Source organism: Aythya ferina, assembly GCF_964211825.1.
Source record: "Aythya ferina genome assembly, chromosome: 3".
In the NCBI taxonomy this organism is placed as follows: Eukaryota; Metazoa; Chordata; class Aves; order Anseriformes; family Anatidae; genus Aythya; species Aythya ferina.
The window spans coordinates 18,455,477-18,474,443 of NC_140298.1; the positions used below are offsets into that span (position 1 = coordinate 18,455,477).

General features: G+C 42.9%; 1 protein-coding gene across 1 annotated transcript; it reads left to right on the top strand.

Annotated features, from left to right (window-relative positions):
• The first annotated feature begins 1,711 nt into the window (after positions 1-1,711).
• Positions 1,712-14,494, top strand: FLVCR1 (FLVCR choline and heme transporter 1). Its single transcript, XM_084512541.1, has 10 exons — positions 1,712-2,466; positions 4,575-4,719; positions 5,285-5,425; positions 5,732-5,799; positions 6,045-6,148; positions 7,332-7,442; positions 7,941-8,046; positions 8,244-8,355; positions 9,025-9,092; positions 9,939-14,494. Exons 1-10 carry the CDS (start codon positions 1,852-1,854, stop codon positions 10,002-10,004), a joined length of 1,536 nt encoding a protein of 511 aa, XP_084368667.1. The 5' UTR covers positions 1,712-1,851; the 3' UTR covers positions 10,005-14,494.
• The last annotated feature ends 4,473 nt before the right edge of the window (positions 14,495-18,967 follow it).

The following is an 18,967-nucleotide window of genomic DNA, read 5'->3' on the forward strand; positions in this document are numbered from 1 at the left end:
GCTCTGAGAATATCACCTGGCCGTAACTCTGCCTGTTGCATAGAGTCAATGGTGTAACAGTAGGAAAAGAAAGAATAAGAGAAGAACAAAGCCTATTTTCCTGTGTCTTTGGGGAATAAATTTTATCTTTGGATGGATGTGAGGTTATCCAAATTTAATGGAAAAAAAAAAAAGTGATCATGAACAGGTGCTGTTGGAAGTACTTTAAGAGATGTGGTCTCAAGCAAGTTTTCAGATTATTTCTACCACTATGTAACACTGACAAACTAAAGTGAAAGCAGGCTATTCTGGTACTTTGGTAACGTCTGTTTCAGTTCCCACTACACTTCTTCCTCTCAAAGTCCTCAAGTTTTCAACAAGGCTATGTTTGTACAGCAAGTAGCACTTAAATTCTGAAGTTGGGCAGAAGAGTTAAGAAAAATGTACCCAGCACCTGATCTGATACCAGAAAAGTACAAACAGATCAGGCTTTTCCTTGGAGTGAATGAAAGAGACACAGAGAACCTGAATCTGATACAGTTAACTGTGTTGCGAAAATAAATAAATAAATATTCACCTCGAGTAGTCTCTAAAAACTCACAGTGCCTGTTGTCATCACTACTGTTGCTCAGTTAAGTGCTCAGGGAAAGCAACCATAGCCAACTTAACATTTTGAAGCATGGGCTCCTAGCACTATTCATGCTATAAATAAGATCAAGAACTGTGGCTTAGGTAGATCACCTGATGTTAACTGAAATACCAATTCATAATTAGTGAGGAAACTTAAGATTGGTGGCTAAGCGCATCTACCACTCACACACAAATCTGCTTAGGCTGTAACATATCCATGAACAATCTGCAGCATGTTATTTGCTGAGCACATGCCGAATGATTTCCCACGTAAGCCAGTAAAATACTTCTAATGTTGTTAGCAAACTTAAACATTTCTATATTTTCATAACGCCCTTTGGAGAACAATCCATTTTTTATTGTGGTACACTGCCTACGGCAGCAGAATTATAAATCTTGAGGGGGCTGCCAGACACCGCTCCTACACGCCAGGCAGGGCTTAAGGGCAGATGGCTCCTGAGGTAAGCACTGACTGCCTGAACACGCTCCATGCGTGAATCAGCTTTCCGGGTGCGTGTCAAAACAAATTGCAGCGGTTGGGTGGAAACGAGGAAAGTTTTTGCCTGGGGCTCTTGAGGCGATGTAGGACTGGGGTGGATGTGTGTTTCCGAGCAATGCACCAGTCCTGGGCACTCCATGCTGGGCCTCCACCTTCACCATCCGCACCTTGACCCATCGGAATGTTCTTTTGCGCTGCAACTGCAAGGAGATAAATGTGCTACCTGAGGGGCACACTAGCTATTTTTCCTGGCAGTGGTGTGGCGTGGGTGCCTGTGGCACAGGCAGGGTGCAATTTCTGTGCAATCTGTGGGATTTGGAGCCGGAGGGTACCCAAGAGCAAGAGCGGAGGTTGCCAGGCGCGGGCTTACACACCTCTGCGTGGGATGCACAAACCCAGAAGGCGCTTACAGGAATGATTTCACGCCGCTGCTCGCTCAGCGGGGATTATTCACACCACTTTCTGCCTCCCCGTGCTCCTCAGGCACCTTCCCGGGGCTGGTGGCGCTGCGGCCCTCAGCGGGGCGGGGGAAGAGCATTTCAGGCGGGGCCGCGGCTGTGCAGCCCGGTGGCAGCTCGCATGGCACCGCCTCCTGATCCTCACACGGCGTTATTTCCCTTCCTCATCGCTTCCTCTGTCTCCCGGGCGGCTTCCCCGGCCGGCTGAGCCCGGTGACCTTGCGGGGCTGCGGGAGCGGAGCGGGCCGGGCCGGGCCGGGCAAGCTGAGCGGGGAGCGGGCGGAGATGGCGGAGGGCGGCGAGGACGAGGAGGAAGAGGAGGAAGAGGAGGAAGAGGAGGCGGCGGCGGGGGAGAAGGGGGAGATGCTGGGCGCCCCGCAGCAGCACAACGGCTTCCTCCCCGGCAAGGAGGGGGAGAACGGCGGCCCCGGGGGATGCACGGCGCCGGGCGGCCGGGTGGAGACGCGGCTGTCGCGGCGGCGGCTGGCGGTGCTGGGCGTCTTCAGCTGCTACTCGCTGGTGAACGCCTTCCAGTGGATCCAGTACAGCATCCTCAGCAACGTCTTCGCCCACTTCTACGGCGTGTCCTTCACGCAGATAGACTGGCTCTCCATGGTCTACATGGTGGCTTACGTGCCCCTCATCCTGCCCGCCACGTGGCTGCTGGACGCCCGCGGGCTGCGCCTCACGGCGCTGCTGGGCGCGGGGCTCAACGGGCTGGGCGCCTGGCTCAAGTGTGCCAGCCTGGCGCCCGACCGCTACGCCGTCACCATGGCGGCCCAGGCCGTCTGTGCCGTCGCCCAGGTCTTCATCCTTGGGCTGCCCTCACGCGTGGCCTCCGTCTGGTTCGGTCCCTCTGAGGTCTCCACCGCATGCGCCGTGGCCGTGCTGGGCAACCAGGTGAGGGGTGACGGCTTGCAGCCCATGCTCAGGTGGATCAAGGTGGTTGTGGTTGTGGTGTTACAACCAAGCCAGTCTTCCTCGCATGCCCTGGTCCTGCTGGCTTGACAGCCCTGGACCAGGCACACGTGGAGCTGAGGTGCAGGTCCTCCTCCCCTAGCCTCGTCCTCTGGCCATCCTGGCCTGTGGTCACGGGATGGGGGAATCCCCACCAAGGTCACCGGTGCGGGCTGAGGTCTCGGGGAAGGTTTTGTTCAGGTACCAGAGGTCATGTTTTCCACCTCCTGAGTCCAGTGGTTTATGTTTGTGCACTTTGGATTATTATGGTGGTAATATTAGTGGTAATGCCTGCAGTTAGGATTGCTTGTTATCACGTACCTGTTTATACTTTTTCCTAATGCTTTTCCAAAACAATTAATTTTGTGCCGAAGCCTTCCAGTCGACAGGTCAACTGTCCATTTCGGACTGAAGACTTGTAAAATTGTTTTAGCAGTCCAGGTAAAATCTTCCTTACTGGAATCAGGGTAAAGGTTTTGTTGGCAGCTCCATCTCCACTCTTCGTAACAGCTGCAAGTTAGCTGAGGCTCCCCCAGGTAACAGTGAGGTCTGAAACCGGTGCTTTCCTCTGATGCTGAGATGTGGGGCTTGAAGTGGCAAAGGAAGGGAGCAGGAAGGAGCACAGGGGTTGTCCCAAATCACACCCGTTATCTCTTCAGGTGCTGATTGTTTGCAGCCAAAACAAATCACTGGGAATGCAGCTGTTTACTTGTCAAGGGTTGTTACCAGCATCAGGTTTTCGAAAAGTATTCAGCTTCTCAGTTTGTACACACCAGACTCGTTGCCACTTTAAAAGGCTGGGCCCCTAAAGGCTGGACTACATGATCTTAGAGTTCTCTTTGAACCTGAATGATTCCTGATCTCTATGATTCTTGATCCTTCTGGCTGTAATCTCTGTACTGCAGTTTTCTATATGTAAAAGGTGGAAAATGGTGTCACTATTGGAACATTGTGGGTGCTATACTGGGTGACACAGAGGCTGGGGGCACCCATATACCTTAGCAAAAAGTGTAATAGCTTACTCACTTTCTACTTGCTAGTTTCGTGTACTAAAGGGTGATGATCATAACAAGAAACGAATTCTTCAGATGAGCGATGGATACTGGTTAAATCTGATGGTCAGTTAAAAAAAGCGAGAAAAGTCTTGCAGGGTGCATGCACAAAGGCTGCTTTGTGCGCTTACTGGCACACAAATGGATGCAGGTTTTTTAGTCTAAAAAAATTGTTCCAGCACTTAAAAATGCAACTTAGTTTTGGAGGAGTAGCAGAGACAAATTGGAGAGTGATTTCAGGCTGTTGTTTCTTGATGTTTTCAAATGCTTTATACATGTGCCCAAAATGTAAGTCCTTGTTTTCTGTCTTTCTTTAATATAAAATCGTTGCTACATTGCAATGGACTCCAAATGCAAACTCAGTGCTACTTTGTTTTGTAATTCTTCTTTCTTTCCCTAGCAATAACTGCAGATTTAGATCTCTTTTTATATTTATTAATAAGGTTACACCATTTCCCTTGTTCTTCTCTATCAGTTCTCCAGTAAGTCTTTCATGTTGGTCTTTATTTCTGTAGTGGCAGGACTGTGACATCAAATGCAGAATATTGATCAAGAAAAAGAGAAAAGCATTTCCAAAGAAGCAGCTGGAATCTTCTATCTCATCCCTACTCCTTCAGTTACAGGACGACCGACACAAATTTATGTGCATGCATGCCATTTCCTTGTAAAATGTTCTCCTGGAAGGAAAACAAACAAACAAACAGAAAAACCTTTCTTAATGCTTATTTGTTAAGTGGGCTATATTCTAAGTGTAGCATTGTATCTTAATTTAGAAATGAAAAGGTAAAAAAAAAATCCTGAGTTATCAGAAAAATTGTCTGTGAAATATCATTAATAGTAAATATGGAAGTATTATACTAAAGGAGCGCTTTTCTTTTGTAGATTTTATTAATGCTTATGATGATACAAATTCTGAATTTTACCTGGTAAGGATTTTGCTTCTGTTAATTTTTATGCTTGCAGGAAATTTATTGTTGCCTTTCTTTTCTTGCTTTACAGCTTGGCACTGCGATTGGCTTTTTGGTGCCACCTGTTTTGGTTCCAAACACACCGAATGATATTGATCTAATGGCACATAATATAAGCATCATGTTCTATGGAACAGCGATAGTATCCACACTTCTGTTCTTCTTAACAGGAGTGGGTGAGTGTTCTTTCCTTACAGTTTAAGTGCTGTGGCCGTAGGGAGTGTTTACACCATCATACTTCAAGTATCTAACTTCTCTCAGGGTAGCTGAGGTTTTCTCAGGTTTACTTGTGCTCACTTGTCTCTTAACCCTGGTCACAGCAGATGAATTTTTTGCTGTGTCATAACTTCACGTGGAGCAACCTCTCTAAGGATATGCAGGTTGTTTTTTTGTAGCTACCTGCCACGAGGACATTGTGATATAGCGCAAATTCTTTTTGTTATTCTGACAATTCAGATACAAAGGTCTAGACACGTTGCAGATGCAGTCTATCTCTGACCACACATTGGTAGCAATTGCATGTGAACAAATAATTGGGGCATCTATTGTGGCTGTGACTTGTTTCTTGCATGAGAAAAATCTAAAAAAAAATACATATACATAATGTTTTATGGGAGTGATAAAGAAAACAAATCTATCTTGTGAAATTCATTGATATAGGAACAGTTCACACTTAAAAAGAAAAAAAAAAAAAGAATTACTGTGGTAAGGACAGATCAAAATCTTTTTATTTTTCCCCAGTGTTTGAAGAAAAACCTAAATATCCTCCTAGTCACTCTCAAGCACTTCTGCAAGCTCTGCCTCCTGAGGATTATTCCTACAAGCAGTCGATTATTAACTTAGTCAAAAATATTCCATTTGTACTCCTGCTGATCAGCTACGGTAAGTGGTGATGTCTGGCTGTTGTCTGGCAGAGCAGTTCTGATATGTGCCGAAAGCACACTGAGTTTTAATTGACTTGTTTCGTGTGTGTGCGTGTCAAATGTTCACCTATTCAGCAGCCTGCGCTGGAAAGGCCAGCAGTATTTAAAACAGCAGTTATAGATCTGGAGGAGAGATCTCACCTAGTAGATAAATGGTGTTTTTTCCTCGCACTTCAGTCTTGAATATCAGAAGATTAACTCTTGGTGGTAGCAGATCTGCACGACTAGACCTGGAATGGCTGACGCTCTTCTTTTGCTATTGCAGGCATTATGACTGGAGCATTTTACTCCGTCTCCACGTTATTAAACCAGATGATAGTAACTTATTATGAGGTAAGTTTTTTTGTTTTGTTTTGTTTTTTAAAGTTTACATTTGCAGAGGTGATGTTTTTTATTATTTAGGTGCTATGTGCGCTCAGACATTTGGTTTCCTTTATCCCCCCCGTACGGTTTCTTGCATCATACAGCTATGGGAGTCGTAGGAATGTTTGTTTGCACTTATGACCGCCAAGAGGTCTGAACTTGACTCTGAGTGGAAGCAAGTTATTAATGAGCACCATATAAATATCTGTTGAAAGGGAGAAGAAGTGAACGCTGGGAGAATTGGCTTGACACTGGTGGTGGCAGGAATGGTGGGTTCGATTATTTGTGGTTTGTGGCTGGATTACACTAAAACATACAAGTAAGTGTGGGTAGGCATCTATGGGGCTAGGGGTAGGAGACGGTGCAATGGCATTAGAAAAATACTGCAAGGGTGGAGGTAAACTGATGACAAAATGCAGCACATCCCTGATCTTACAGCAGCCTTGATAGCGACAAGTTTCTAAGGCTACAGCAAAAGCTTGAGACTCTTCTGCTGGTTCTTGGCCAAAAGAAACGAGATAGGGTGTGCTCTGGATAATGCAAAGACATGAAAGGGGTTCCAATCTACTCCTGTCTCTGCAAGGACTGTAATGCTGGCAAGGAAATCGTTGTATGTCCTACAGGTATATACAGTGGTCAGGTGGCCCAGGAGGCTCCTTCTCCAGGAAAAGCACAAAGGCTTACCCTGCCTTATTTTATAAAATTGATAGTTGATGGATTCTCAGTTCTTGTACTACACCTGGACCTGTTAAGAAGCACAACATTTGCTTTAATTCAGGGGGTGACCATGCAGCAGAACTCTGTTCTGGGGTAAGAGCTCCAGGGTCCATCACCCACGGTGTGACATGCCCCCCAGGAGCGGGCAGGGCCCTGGAGCACTGCTTGCAATGAAGAAGTTGTCCCTTGGTGACTCAGTACATTACGTGCAAGAGCTCTAGAAACCTAATGGATGTTACTGCTGTAGGTTGGCTTTGTTTCTGCATGTCTTCTGGCTTATAAATAAGAAATAGGTGCTTTAATATTTTGGATGACGTCCCTTATACCAGATTTAAACTAAATAAAACATTTTAATGAGATCTGTTTGGCTTGCCTCTTAGACTGATTTTTATCGCTAATAGTGTTCGATTTGGCTGCTGCTGTTTTGATCTTTTTATAATGGACCGTGCTGCAGAATGGCCAAGAGGTACAGCATAGTGGAGAACTAAAATGGTCTTGAGGTAATGGTTTCTGGTGTGATTGTTCATTCTTTAAGAGTGAGTAATTCTCTAAGCCTTGAGCGAAGCAGCCATATAACTAAGGCAATAAGCAGTTGGGGAAGGGTTATATTCTCACTGAAATGCATGATGTGTTTGAGGCAGAATCACATGAAGCAAATTTAATTACTGTAGAATGTCAGTTGTTAGCAAGAGTAAGAAATTGTTATATTACTTTTCTGCACTTCGGCAATGTGCCAAATGACCTTATGTTAACAGTGTAATTTCATTGTTGTTGTTGGGTTGCAGGCAAACCACTCTGATCGTTTACATTCTCTCTTTCATTGGGTTGGTGGTATTCACATTCACCCTGGACCTTGGACATCTCATAGTAGTGTTTGTGACTGGAGGAGTACTTGGGTGAGTAATTAAAGGGGTCTAGAAGACTTACTGCAGTTCTGTTCAGAACCAGTATTTCCACAGCAGCTTCTAACATCCGTTCCAGTGTCTGGCCATACTCTGTTGATGGTCTTTTTTATCATCTAGTATGGATGTTAAGGCTAATCAAGCTCTGATATTCATGTATGCCTTTCATGTGAAATTGATTTCAGTTATTGAGTTGATTGTGAACTGGTCAGAGAAGGTTGTTTTGTGTATGTGGAGCGGAATAACGGTTGTTATGGGGAACGGCACAAATATAAACATCTTTTTAAACATTTATAAACGTTTTTTTGTCCTGGAAAGAGGGGTATATGGTTAAAATTGTTGGATGAGACAGGCAAAGCAAGGTCATATTAGGCCTTGAAAGCAGACAGTTCAGAGTACCAACTAATTCAGAGTACCAGTGGTTTGTCTAATTTTCATAGCCATAGTCATAGATGAAAGCCAAACCCATCACCCTCTTGTTTTCTTCAACAGGTTCTTCATGACTGGCTATCTCCCACTTGGCTTTGAATTTGCGGTGGAAATTACGTACCCAGAGTCTGAAGGCACTTCGTCAGGTCTACTTAATGCTTCAGCACAGGTTATATCACTATTTCTTCAAGTGAAGTAATGTTCAGGAAAGCTGCTCTGCTATAATTTAATAAGTCTTTCTTAAATTTGGCAGCAATTATGTTGCTGTAGTTGTCTCACTTGTTTTTGTAAGGTGTCTGAAGCTTTGCAAGGTAAACTGATGGCTCTTTTCTACGTGGTGCTGATGAAGAGACTTTTTCTTTGTAGATATTTGGAATTGTCTTTACACTTGTTCAAGGGAAGCTTACAACAGACTACAGTCCTCGTGCGGGAAACCTCTTTCTTTGTGCTTGGCTGTTCGTGGGCATTATCTTAACAGGTAATTAATCAGAAACGTAAGTGATGATTTATCTTTAATGGAAAAATGTGTGGTTTTTTTTTTTTTTTTTTTTTTGAGATCTCAGACACCTAGGATTTAAATATTTGACTTCGTGTCTGGATGGAGGACAAATGTTACTAATAAGCACAAGGTTTTCTGTTTTGTTTTTAAATACTTGCTCTGTACACACCTTTTAAGGATGATGTTGCTAATAACTAGAACAATCCACCACCCGTTTCTTGAGTCATGTCCTGAATTTGAGGCAGATGTCTGTCTTCTGAGTAGGATAGCGAACATAAATAAATGCAGAAATGGAGACAGTTTGCCGTTTTTCAAATATAAGAAATTGCTGATTTATTACTAAATTGTAGCAGTGATTTATACATGCCAGTGTCTAGAAGTATGCTGGAAGAGCAAAAAAACATCAGCCTTTGTTTTAAAAGTACTCGTGATTTAAAAGCTTTTATTGTCATTTTCTGCATGTGATTTGTGAGGAGCAAGTTCAGATTGTCACCGAGTTCAAACTGCAAGAGTGAATTCAGATACTTTGAGTATGCGCTGAAAGCAGCTGCTGTGTGCGTGCACTGTACAAACCCTTCTCTTGAAGTGCTTGTCATTACAAAGCTGGAAATTAACTTTCTGTCTTCTCTCGCTTCCCCCTGACCCCAGCCTTAATAAAATCAGATTTGCGAAGACACAATGTGAATTCAGGGATTATGAATATGGACGCTAAACCTGTAAGTGGTGACTCTTTTACCTTGATTATATTACTGTATTTGCATGATGACTTCTATTGGCATAATAATATTAACATCAAAAGAGTAATTGACAAAAACTTACCGTGTGACTGTTCCCATGCTATTCTGCAGTGACAGAGCCACGTGGGATCCTGCTCTCAGACATGTTCCTCTCATAGCTTGCGTGAACAATCTAAGAAACTTTCTGCTCTCAGACTTCCCTGAATTTTGAGTAGCTAGTATTCATCCTTTGATTTTATTTCTTGAGTCTAGTTTTGCAGCAGGCTTGGGTCAGTTCATGTTTACTGTAGGCAGTGGTCCGTGGCTGTTCTGTTTTCCCTTATTACCTTGTTAATCAACTAGAGCGTCACACAACTTCATTAATACTACCCACGATAAAACAAAAGCATGGAGACCTCACCCCAGTATTATCGTAAACAGTTGAGAGTTGCCTGTGTTAATAAAGGTACAATGTCTGCCTGTGTAAATAAAAGTAAAATAATACACTTCTTCCAAACAGTAGTCATGAAGATTCTCTTGTATTTAAGTGTAATGGAAAAAAAACAAAAAACAAAAAACAAAGAAAGTTAATCTCCATGTGATAAATATCTATAGGCAATAAGCATATATTTTAGTTATTTTAAAATTCAATTTTATTTTTTTGTTTGCTTCTTTTAAAAATTGTAAAGAGAAGGGAAAATATGGATTTCTACAAATGTGTGATTCAGCTAATTAACTACATACACTACTGTTGGTTAACCTAATAATTACCCAAGAGTACTGAGATTGAAAATAGTTTCTGCTGGATAACAGCTTAATTCCTGATTTTATTTTTTCTTCTCCCAGGTACCAGTTGACAGTCCTGTAGAACATGAAAATTGTACTGCTTTAAAAATCCAATCAGATTTATAAATCTGAAAGATGACTTAGAAACACAAAAGTTTGGTTGAAGACCAAACAATATTAAATCGTGTAATCACATATATGAACTTATATGAATAGTAAAATGTATTAGGTGATGAATTCATTGATGATTGTGTAGTGGAAACTGAAAGTGGTCAGTTCATTTCAACCAAGATGCAAACAACCCAACTTTGTATGGAATATTTATTTCAACGGCTTTCAAGTTACGCAGTTTCACCGGTGAAGAACTGTCTGAATGCTCTCCACCCTAGGAAGAAACGTACATCCATGATGCACACTGAAAAGATCTGGAATCCTAAAGTATGCTCATGATCAGAAGTATTTTTGATTTCAAGGGGGAGAGGGAGAAAAGATGATTTCTTCTTCAGTCCTTTCTAGTGCATTTGGAAAGTCAGAGTACGTATAGCTGCATGACTGAGTGTACTCATATTCTTTTTTATTTTTTTAATTTTTATGTTTTTTAAATGTCTCGGAAGTAAGCCAATAGTCCCTTCTGGGAAACTGTCTATAGCACAAGACTGAAAACAGGAGATGACTGCAAATGTGAGTTTTGAGTTTCTTTTGCCTGGAAAGTTCTTGATGGATACCAGAAGGCAGGTGAGGGAAAAACAAACAAACCCACAACATGTTTCTTATTTAATACAGTAAAAAGGAGAAAGACCATGGATATCTCTACTGTGAAGTATTTATAGGCAACGGAATGCTACTGCACAGGTTTCTTCCTGAATATTTTGAGTGCTTTCTCAGTTAAAGTGAGAGGAACATGTGTTTACAAAGTGATGGTGCCTTTACTTTGTAAAGAAGATACCTGCCTCCTTTTGAGTTGAACTAGTGCTGCTAAAGAAATTCCATTTTGCATGTTAAACTTCCGGAATATGTGTGGAGTATCAGAAAATGTGTTCTGTCTTTTTTTCCCATTTATTTCTCTGTGTTATGAATCGTATCATTTATCTCATGTGAATTTTTTATGCTTATTGTATAACTTTGTGCTCATATGAAATGAGACATGACTTACGGTTAAAAGCTGTAAGGATGACTGAAAGGAAAATAATGTTTTTCTCTGTCTGAGAAATTTGCTGTTTAAGTCATGCATCTTAGATGGAACACACTTCTTTGCCGTTCACTTTGTGTTATTACACTTACCTGAATTTGGGAAGTGGATTTCACTGCACTGCTTCTGAAAATATTGCCCTTTCCCCTGTGCTCTGTAAACCCAACTACGGAATTGCTGGCAGTACTGTAATGCCAAGGCTCTGCTGTTACTGAAAAGTCAAACCAGAGCTAGCAGCATTTAGGCTTTGGCAGCCTTTAAGTTGAGGCTGCAGTTTTGGCACCACCAGTGATGCAGCCGCTGAGTTCCCACAGATGTAGTGTGATCCAGAAGGTGGAATCCTGCTTGAAGTTTCCCATGGATTAACACAGTGAGGTATGGGGAACTGTTTAACTCCCAAGACAGACTTTCAATGAGATGAGTATAATTAAATGCTTTTTTTCCCCCCCATTATAGATGTAGAGAATCTTTATATTAAAAGGAACCTCTAAATGCATCTTTCTAAGCTTGGCCTCTAAACTTTGTGCTTAATTTGGCATTTTGTATGATAAACGCTTCAGACAGGAGAAGACTGAATGGCAGTGTATGCACCAGAAAAAGACAGGTATGTTTGGAACACCTGTCTTTCGAAAAAGGGTCTGTGCCTCTTCGTGGGGTCCAGTGCTAGAGAGAAAATTGGCACGCCTTGCTGCTTCTGGGCAGGCGAGAAGAGTCCTCTGGTGAGGGAGCTGAATAGAGGAAAAGTAGATATTCAAATGGCAGGTGAAATCATAGTAGGGGAGGCAGAGATATTTTCTTTATGTCAGTTCTTTACGTTAAATGACTTGCTCTGATACAAGCTGGCCCAGACAGGGCAATATGCACTTTCACTCTGAGAGAGCAAAGAGAAAGTTTCTGCCTTTTGATATCCGGGGGTGGCTTTTGCCTTTGGAGAAGTGATTATACTATGATATATATAAAACTATTCCACAAGATACAGACTCAGTAACTATGGCCTGTGTTTGTCGCCTGTGGTTTCTATGTACTTCTGCTGTTGCAAAACTTTAGCAAGACCTTCTCTCTGCAGGTTTGGGGAAGTGCTTTCAACTGCCCAGCAGAAAGTCTTTAGCAGTCTGCAGAATGCTTTCTGTGTCTGGTACACACTGTTCAAATTCCAGGATTGAGCTCTTATTTTTTTTTTTAATTTATTTTTAAAATTCCTTTCCTCACTAGTTTCCAGGAGCTTCCAGTTTCTTTGGTTCTGTTTAGTTGATTATTGAAAAATATTCCAGCCCCACTGCCTCCTTGTGTTTTTTATCTTCTGCCAAATTACTTGGCTACCCCCTGAAAATGTCCAAACAAGCTTTATGGCATGCTGGAAAGCCTGCTGGGTCCCTGAAAATAAAATATTTCTAATAATGAAGGCTTAATTACATCCTGGATTTAATACTCCTCAAAAGGAACTTGAAAGTTGGAAACTTGTGAGCGTGTATTTATCTGAAAGTTATTTCTGGGCAAGAATTAAGTATGTAAATAAAAGGCTCAGTAGTAAAGTGAAGAACAAATAAACCAATATTTTATGCAATAATCTTGTCATCTGTTTATCAAGAAACTGAGGCTCTACCTCATGGCAGAAGCAGGTTTGTGGTTGTCGGGGCTTTATTTTCTGTGCTTTTAATTTTTGTTTTTAAATAATATCCGTTAAATCTGATGTCGGACAGTAAATAGGGTTTCTGACTCTATGAGCCTTGGGATTCTGGCTCAACCCTGCCCTAGCTGAAGTGAAAGATTAAAGAAGTAATCAGTTAATGAATGGAGTTCTGTGTGTCAAGAGGATGGAACTGGAAACCAAGCGAGGAGAGACCTCCCATTCCCACGCATTAACTTTTGCTTTTAAGTATTCTTGTCTTGTGGGTGCTTCAGGGGAACCCCGGAGGATATAAGAGACTCCATGTAATTTTGAGCAGAAACAAGAGCTCCGCTCCTGAATCACCAGAGGCCCACCAGTGTGCGTACCTCCAGCTACAAGATGCAGAGATCAGCCGTCGGAATCGCTGCAGGAGGAATTCTGCACTTCGCTCGTAAGAGACAAGCGGCAATGCATTTACTGATGAAAGCAGCGCTTTGGCAGGGCTGAGCTGTGAATGAGACAAGGATTTGACAAAGCCCACATGGTGAAACATGACGTTAACAGGATTTGCGGTGGCAAGGTCGTGATGATTTTTATTGCACCAAGGACAAGGTCAGACTAAAAGCATCAGGGAGAGCCTCACGGTGAGGGTCAGAGCGGAGTCTGTGCTGCCATCCGAACTCCAAGGAGTCTACATGCGTCTGGCTCCTGTCCTGATTCTAGATTCAAGAGTTTATGCCTAAAGGATGATGTGCACAATCAGTTCTTTGTCACCTAGCTAAGATTACGAAATTTCAGCCTGCTTAGCAAGTTACTTGCAAAGTTTCACCAAGCTAGCTATTAGTCACTTTCTGAGTATCACTCACAGGCAAGGAATCTCTTGACCTGGAGCAGTGACCTGGAGAGGTATCCCTGCTCCAAGGGAAGCTCCTGGCACACAGGTGGGCTCCATGGGCTCTGGGCTGTCCCCGTGTTATTGGGGTGAGGTGATGACTACTAGTCCTATTTGCATGCCAGCCAGGTTCGGTTGGTGCATGCCTGTTAGTCCTTGGGTCTGTCTCCTCTGAATCCACCTTGGGCCTGGTTTGTCACCGTCACAGTTCATCACGGTCACCACTGATGGTTATCGTCTGAGCTGGGTTACAGGTGCACGAGTATTTTATTTTGTGAATGCTGGTCCTTAATGACATCTCTTCCTGTTGCAAAATGCCCGTGTTTAAGAAGGAAGAATGAGGGAGGTGGGAAGAATACATGCAAATCATTTCGGGTTAGCATCACTGAAGAGCGTAGTTACAGCTACCAGCCTATGTTCCCCAATGAAAAATGCTTCTTGAAAGATCTTTGGGCTATCTTGTGCATCTATGACCAAGTGGAATTGGGTTAAGCTGTGAGTATTTACTGCTCTCATTTTCTATTCCCTGAACTCATGACTTTTGCTGTGTGAATGGGAACATGTGACCTTTTTGGTTGCTGTCTTGCTGTACGTTTATGTGCCACCTTCTGAATTGTCAAAGACTGCCAATGATTCATAGACCACAAGCTAAGCTGTTGTGTCCCAGGTGATTTCCCCCACCACCATGCAGCCTGAAGTCTGTGAAGGGAGGGAGATGAAGTTAATGCGTGAAATGGAATGAAGTAAGCAAAAATATGCCTAAGAGAGATGCATTTCTTTGTAAGACCCATGTTATTCACTGCTCGTGTCTTTGTTCTCCTCATGAAGATAGCAAAGATTTTTGCTGTATTTTTTTTTCTGTTGTTGTTACTGTCCCATTCTGTGTTTCAAAAGATAATAAATAATACCTATGAATATTCTCTGAATGCAATATTGTACATATGTGTTTACATGGGTGGAATCATTCAGCATATAACCATTATATGTTACTAATGAAGTGTGTAGCATGCAACTCTGTTGGAGCCAGAATTACCATTTTTGACAGCTACTGACGCACCTGATGGTCTAAAACTGATCGTTTTCCTTGCAAAAGCTGTCATTTAATTTAGGAAACTTTACATGTGAATTATATTGCGTGCCATTAATAAACATGCATGCATACTTATGCAGACTGCATGCATTTAGGGTATATAAATATCCTAAACATGGCTTCTGGCTTACAGAGAACATTTGTCAGTATATTTTATCCTCAGGTGTTTAGTATCAATTCCCAGGACATGATCTGTGAGCCAAGCAAGTTTGAGGAACCAGCTTCAAAGAAAGTAGAGTCACTGTAAGACAATAATTATATTTTCTTTTATATTCTTTTACCTCTCTTCTCGGCAAAGCTCTGAGTGGTTGTTATATAAGAGCCTCTTCCTAGAGGAGGCTGCGGGTGGTGCAGAGCACGGGATGCACCAGCCTTTTGTGGCAAAGCAATGCTAGCATCCAGTCACATTTGGTTAGGACTATAAGGTCACGCTGCTCTTGCAGTATCTCTGTGAAAGCTGTAGGCTATATCCCCATTTAGCGCTGCATTTTAAACATTTCCCCAGCTGGAGAGGAACAATCAGAGCAAATTATCATTGCCTGAAAGGTTGTTGTTGGGCAGACACTCAGTCTTGGGATAAAACACCAGGAAGGTCATCAGGTAACAGGGAGATGTGAAGTCATCCTGACGATGAAACAAACCCATTCTTGAGGGAAAATCTTTTTTTTTTTTTTTTTTTTTAATTATTTCTATAGTTGGGGGGAGGCCCTATGTATCCCAAACTAACAAGTGTTATCCCTTCCAGAAAGTGATGCAATTTGTGCACAGACAAAAATGCGCAGGTGCTGAATGCTCCATTTCCTATGCTGAAAAGGTTTCTTAGAAGCTTGTTGGATTTCCTCCCTGCTGCCTTTGACAATGAGCTAACCTCATCTGACCTTCTTCTGAATCAATATTCACATCTTTGCTTAAACAACATCTTTCAGAAGTCAAAACAATAACATCCCGGCCTTTGTATAAAGTCCTTCAGCAGTTATATCTCACTTAAAAAAAAAAAAAAAAAAAGGTAAAATACTGGCAACGTTCAGACATAGCTACTGATTTGTGAGGCTGCCTGTGGAGTATCAGGTATTGTCAATATTCTATGATGCTGATTTCTTGCATCTACTCTGCTTTCAAAGGTTATGCAGGGAGCTACTAAACCCTGATTCTTGGAGAGCAGCGTGTCTTAGGGACATCAGGAGCTAACCCTGGTTCTCAGAGCCCTGTGGAAGTTGCTGGGAAAAATCCCACAGATTCAAGGCTTCAGAAGTTCTGCACTAGGCTGAACCAGAAACTTTCCAGTCTTATTTTATTTTATTTTATTTTATTGGAAGAGGGAAATCCTGAAGTTGCTGATGTGCTGATCATTAGTTTGGATAAGGTAGCAAGGGGATTGAGGATGAGTGCGAAGCTCCTTACTCTTTTACAAACTAAATTGTCTAGCGGGTGCCAAGGGAAAAAAAATAATATATATATATACATATATAAGTGCCCTTTGTGTGCCTGTACATGCTGGTGTTCTCCATTAATTCCTTGGAATGTAACTTCATTTCCTCAGAATAATTCATCAGCTAATTCTGAACAAACCCTCCAGGCACTGGAGGAAAGCTGCATCCTGTCCTGAAGGAACAAACTTCATCCTACTGGGGGGAGAATGACCAGCTCTGTGGGACTTGAATTTGCGTATCTGAAATTCACTCAGTGGCCTATTGCTAAAAGCCTGACATTCCCTTGGAGGTCAATGCTTAAAGCCCCCAAACCCTGTAATTTCTCATCTCGTCACAAGCTTCAAAAGGGTGGAGGAGCTCTCAGAGGCTCGGAGCTTGACAAAGCCTCCCAAACCAGGCAGCCATCAGGGGAGACAAGGAAGTCCTTCAGCTTTTGGGGAACAAAGAGCTGTGCTGGGGGTGATTTTCCTCTGACCCGCTTCATCTGCTCAGCCACAAGCTGTGGGCAGCTCGCTAGGCCTGCGATGTCTGTGTGCATGAAGAGAACATAGAGCGTTATGAAACCTCCTTGATGTCCACAGCTTGCGTGATCACACTCGTGACGCTCCTATTTATGATCCCAAAGGCAGAAATGGCTCTGCAGGCTTCTTGAGTTTCCTAGTTACCTCTGAAAATGAATGTGATTCACTTGATGGCAAATAATGTGGATCACAGAAAAAAATAAATAAATCATATTGCTCCAGATGATTATGTTTCATCAGACAACTTTAAGTTTTCTAATGGACCGCAGTATTTGAACTTTTCTCTAATCTGCAGGTGTTTCTGCAGTGTTTTGGCTACTGTTCAGTCATTGATTTCTAGAAAGGAAGAATTTTAATCTGTGGAGCACTGGCTTCCAGTGATGCTTGAAGTAACACTCCAGGTCAAAAGCTGTTTGAAAAAATACATCAGTATTGAAGTGTTACTTTTTTGTACCTTGGAATGGGAATGATGAGTCACACATTTCTCTCTTTGCAGGTTTCACAAGGCACCTAAATCCAAGGTACATTTTATTGCCAAATAAAATTGTGCTTGGTACATTTTATTGCCAAACCTGATCGCTTTTCCAGCCCACTTTCAAATACTGCCTCAAAAGACAGCGCATTGGAGGACAATCTGTAAGGACAACATTTGCTCAGAGTGTTTCCTAAGCAGCATCATGCAGTTCCTAGAGGGCAAAGGGTGCCCTGTAACAGAGCTACATTGTTTAATTGATTTTTAAGCAGCAACAACAATTCGGTTTTGTGCTTCTGATCTCAAGCAAATGATGTTTGCAGGGCAGCCTGCTCCTCTCTGTGTGCAGGCAGCTCACCTGGCAGTAGAGGTCAGTCCTGACTCACCTCTGTTCACCCACCCACAGCTCCCTTGTGACAAGGGCTGGGGTGCTGCCAGTAACTGAAGAGAGATCTTGTTTCGGAGTAGCAGATCCTTTTTATTTTTTATTTTTTAGCAGTTGCTAGCTGTACTTCTATTATGCAGTTCCCCCGAGCAGAGTGATGGTGCTGGGTGGTTCACCCTCTGGCTGAAGGTTATGGAGGAAGTAAGCAGTCCAAAAAAGTTGGCTTGCGTAGATTGATGGAAGGTTACATTAACATTTCCTTGTTTTTTACAAGCAGATCTTGCTGTGGAGATATGCAATGTGCTGGCAAGTAAGACCTTCACAGCAAGCTGTGCTAATGCAAACATTTCCCCACCCTACAGCAGTATTTGGGGCTGAAGCCTTGGAACAAGACTGAAGGACCAAGGCCGGCAGGGATGCTGGTGTTGTACCACTCAGGATCAGGGATCTCAGCTGTATCAGGTGCTACCAGCTGTAAATCAGAGCGAGGTGCCTGTGACAGGGACAGGCCGGGAAGGGACAGGCCCCTGCTTCGCTGCTGGCCGGGGCTCAAGCCAAGCAGCACACGCAGCAGGGGATAGAAGGAGACCTGCAAGGGATAGAAGGAGAAATTTGGGGTGGACAGCATGCTAGGTCTGATTTATAGGCTTTTTCTGCCACTTTTGGCTTCTTATGCTGGAAATCTTGCCTGTTGGATTAGACTGAGATCAAGCGGAGCTCAAACAAACCCACCTAAAATAAACACTGTAATGTTTTGTCATGGTAGAATTAGCACAGGAGGTCCTGGATTTGCCCAGGAAATCAAAAGGCACCTCTGATGTTCTTCCTTGCTAAAACCAGTGTTTGAAGAACAGCATGTAAAGTTTTCAGAAAGGGTTACCTTGGGGAAAGCTCCAAAGCAGCACACCCTCAAGCCTTCCTTTCATAGCTTTCTATTTTCTTTTTAAAGTCTTTTAAAAGTCCACTTTACATGTTTATTTTCCCAGCTTTTATGGTCACATTGATTTATACATAAAGTTATCGTTCTTAGCGGTTACGCAAACCACTTGTGCAAACTTGCTTCGACAGCCATTATCATATTGCCATGGTTACAGCCTTATCACCATTTAACCTCGCATTTCATTACTAACCAAATCCAATGCTGGCCTTACTTCCAGTTTAGGAAAAGAAAGCCCAAACTAACAAGTTTTATTTCCCTTTTCAGGCCGTCGCTGCATGGGCAGGTTTGCTGGGTTTGCTCCCGTGCACGGGTGCGGTTCCTTGCGGCGGTGCTGAGGGGATGCTTGTGTAGGAGAAGGCTTCCTGGAAGCAGCGTCAGTGCTAATATCACCTTGCTGCCGCGGTGCAATTAAGAGGCATTAATTTTCCCTCAGTCAGTTGTGTAATTGCGCTGCAGGGCCTTCTGAATACTGCGTGTAAATGAGTCCGCAATTGGAACTAATGAAGGTTAAAACCCTCTTGCATGACTTTATGATCAAATTAGTTCCTTTGGCCCAGAAAA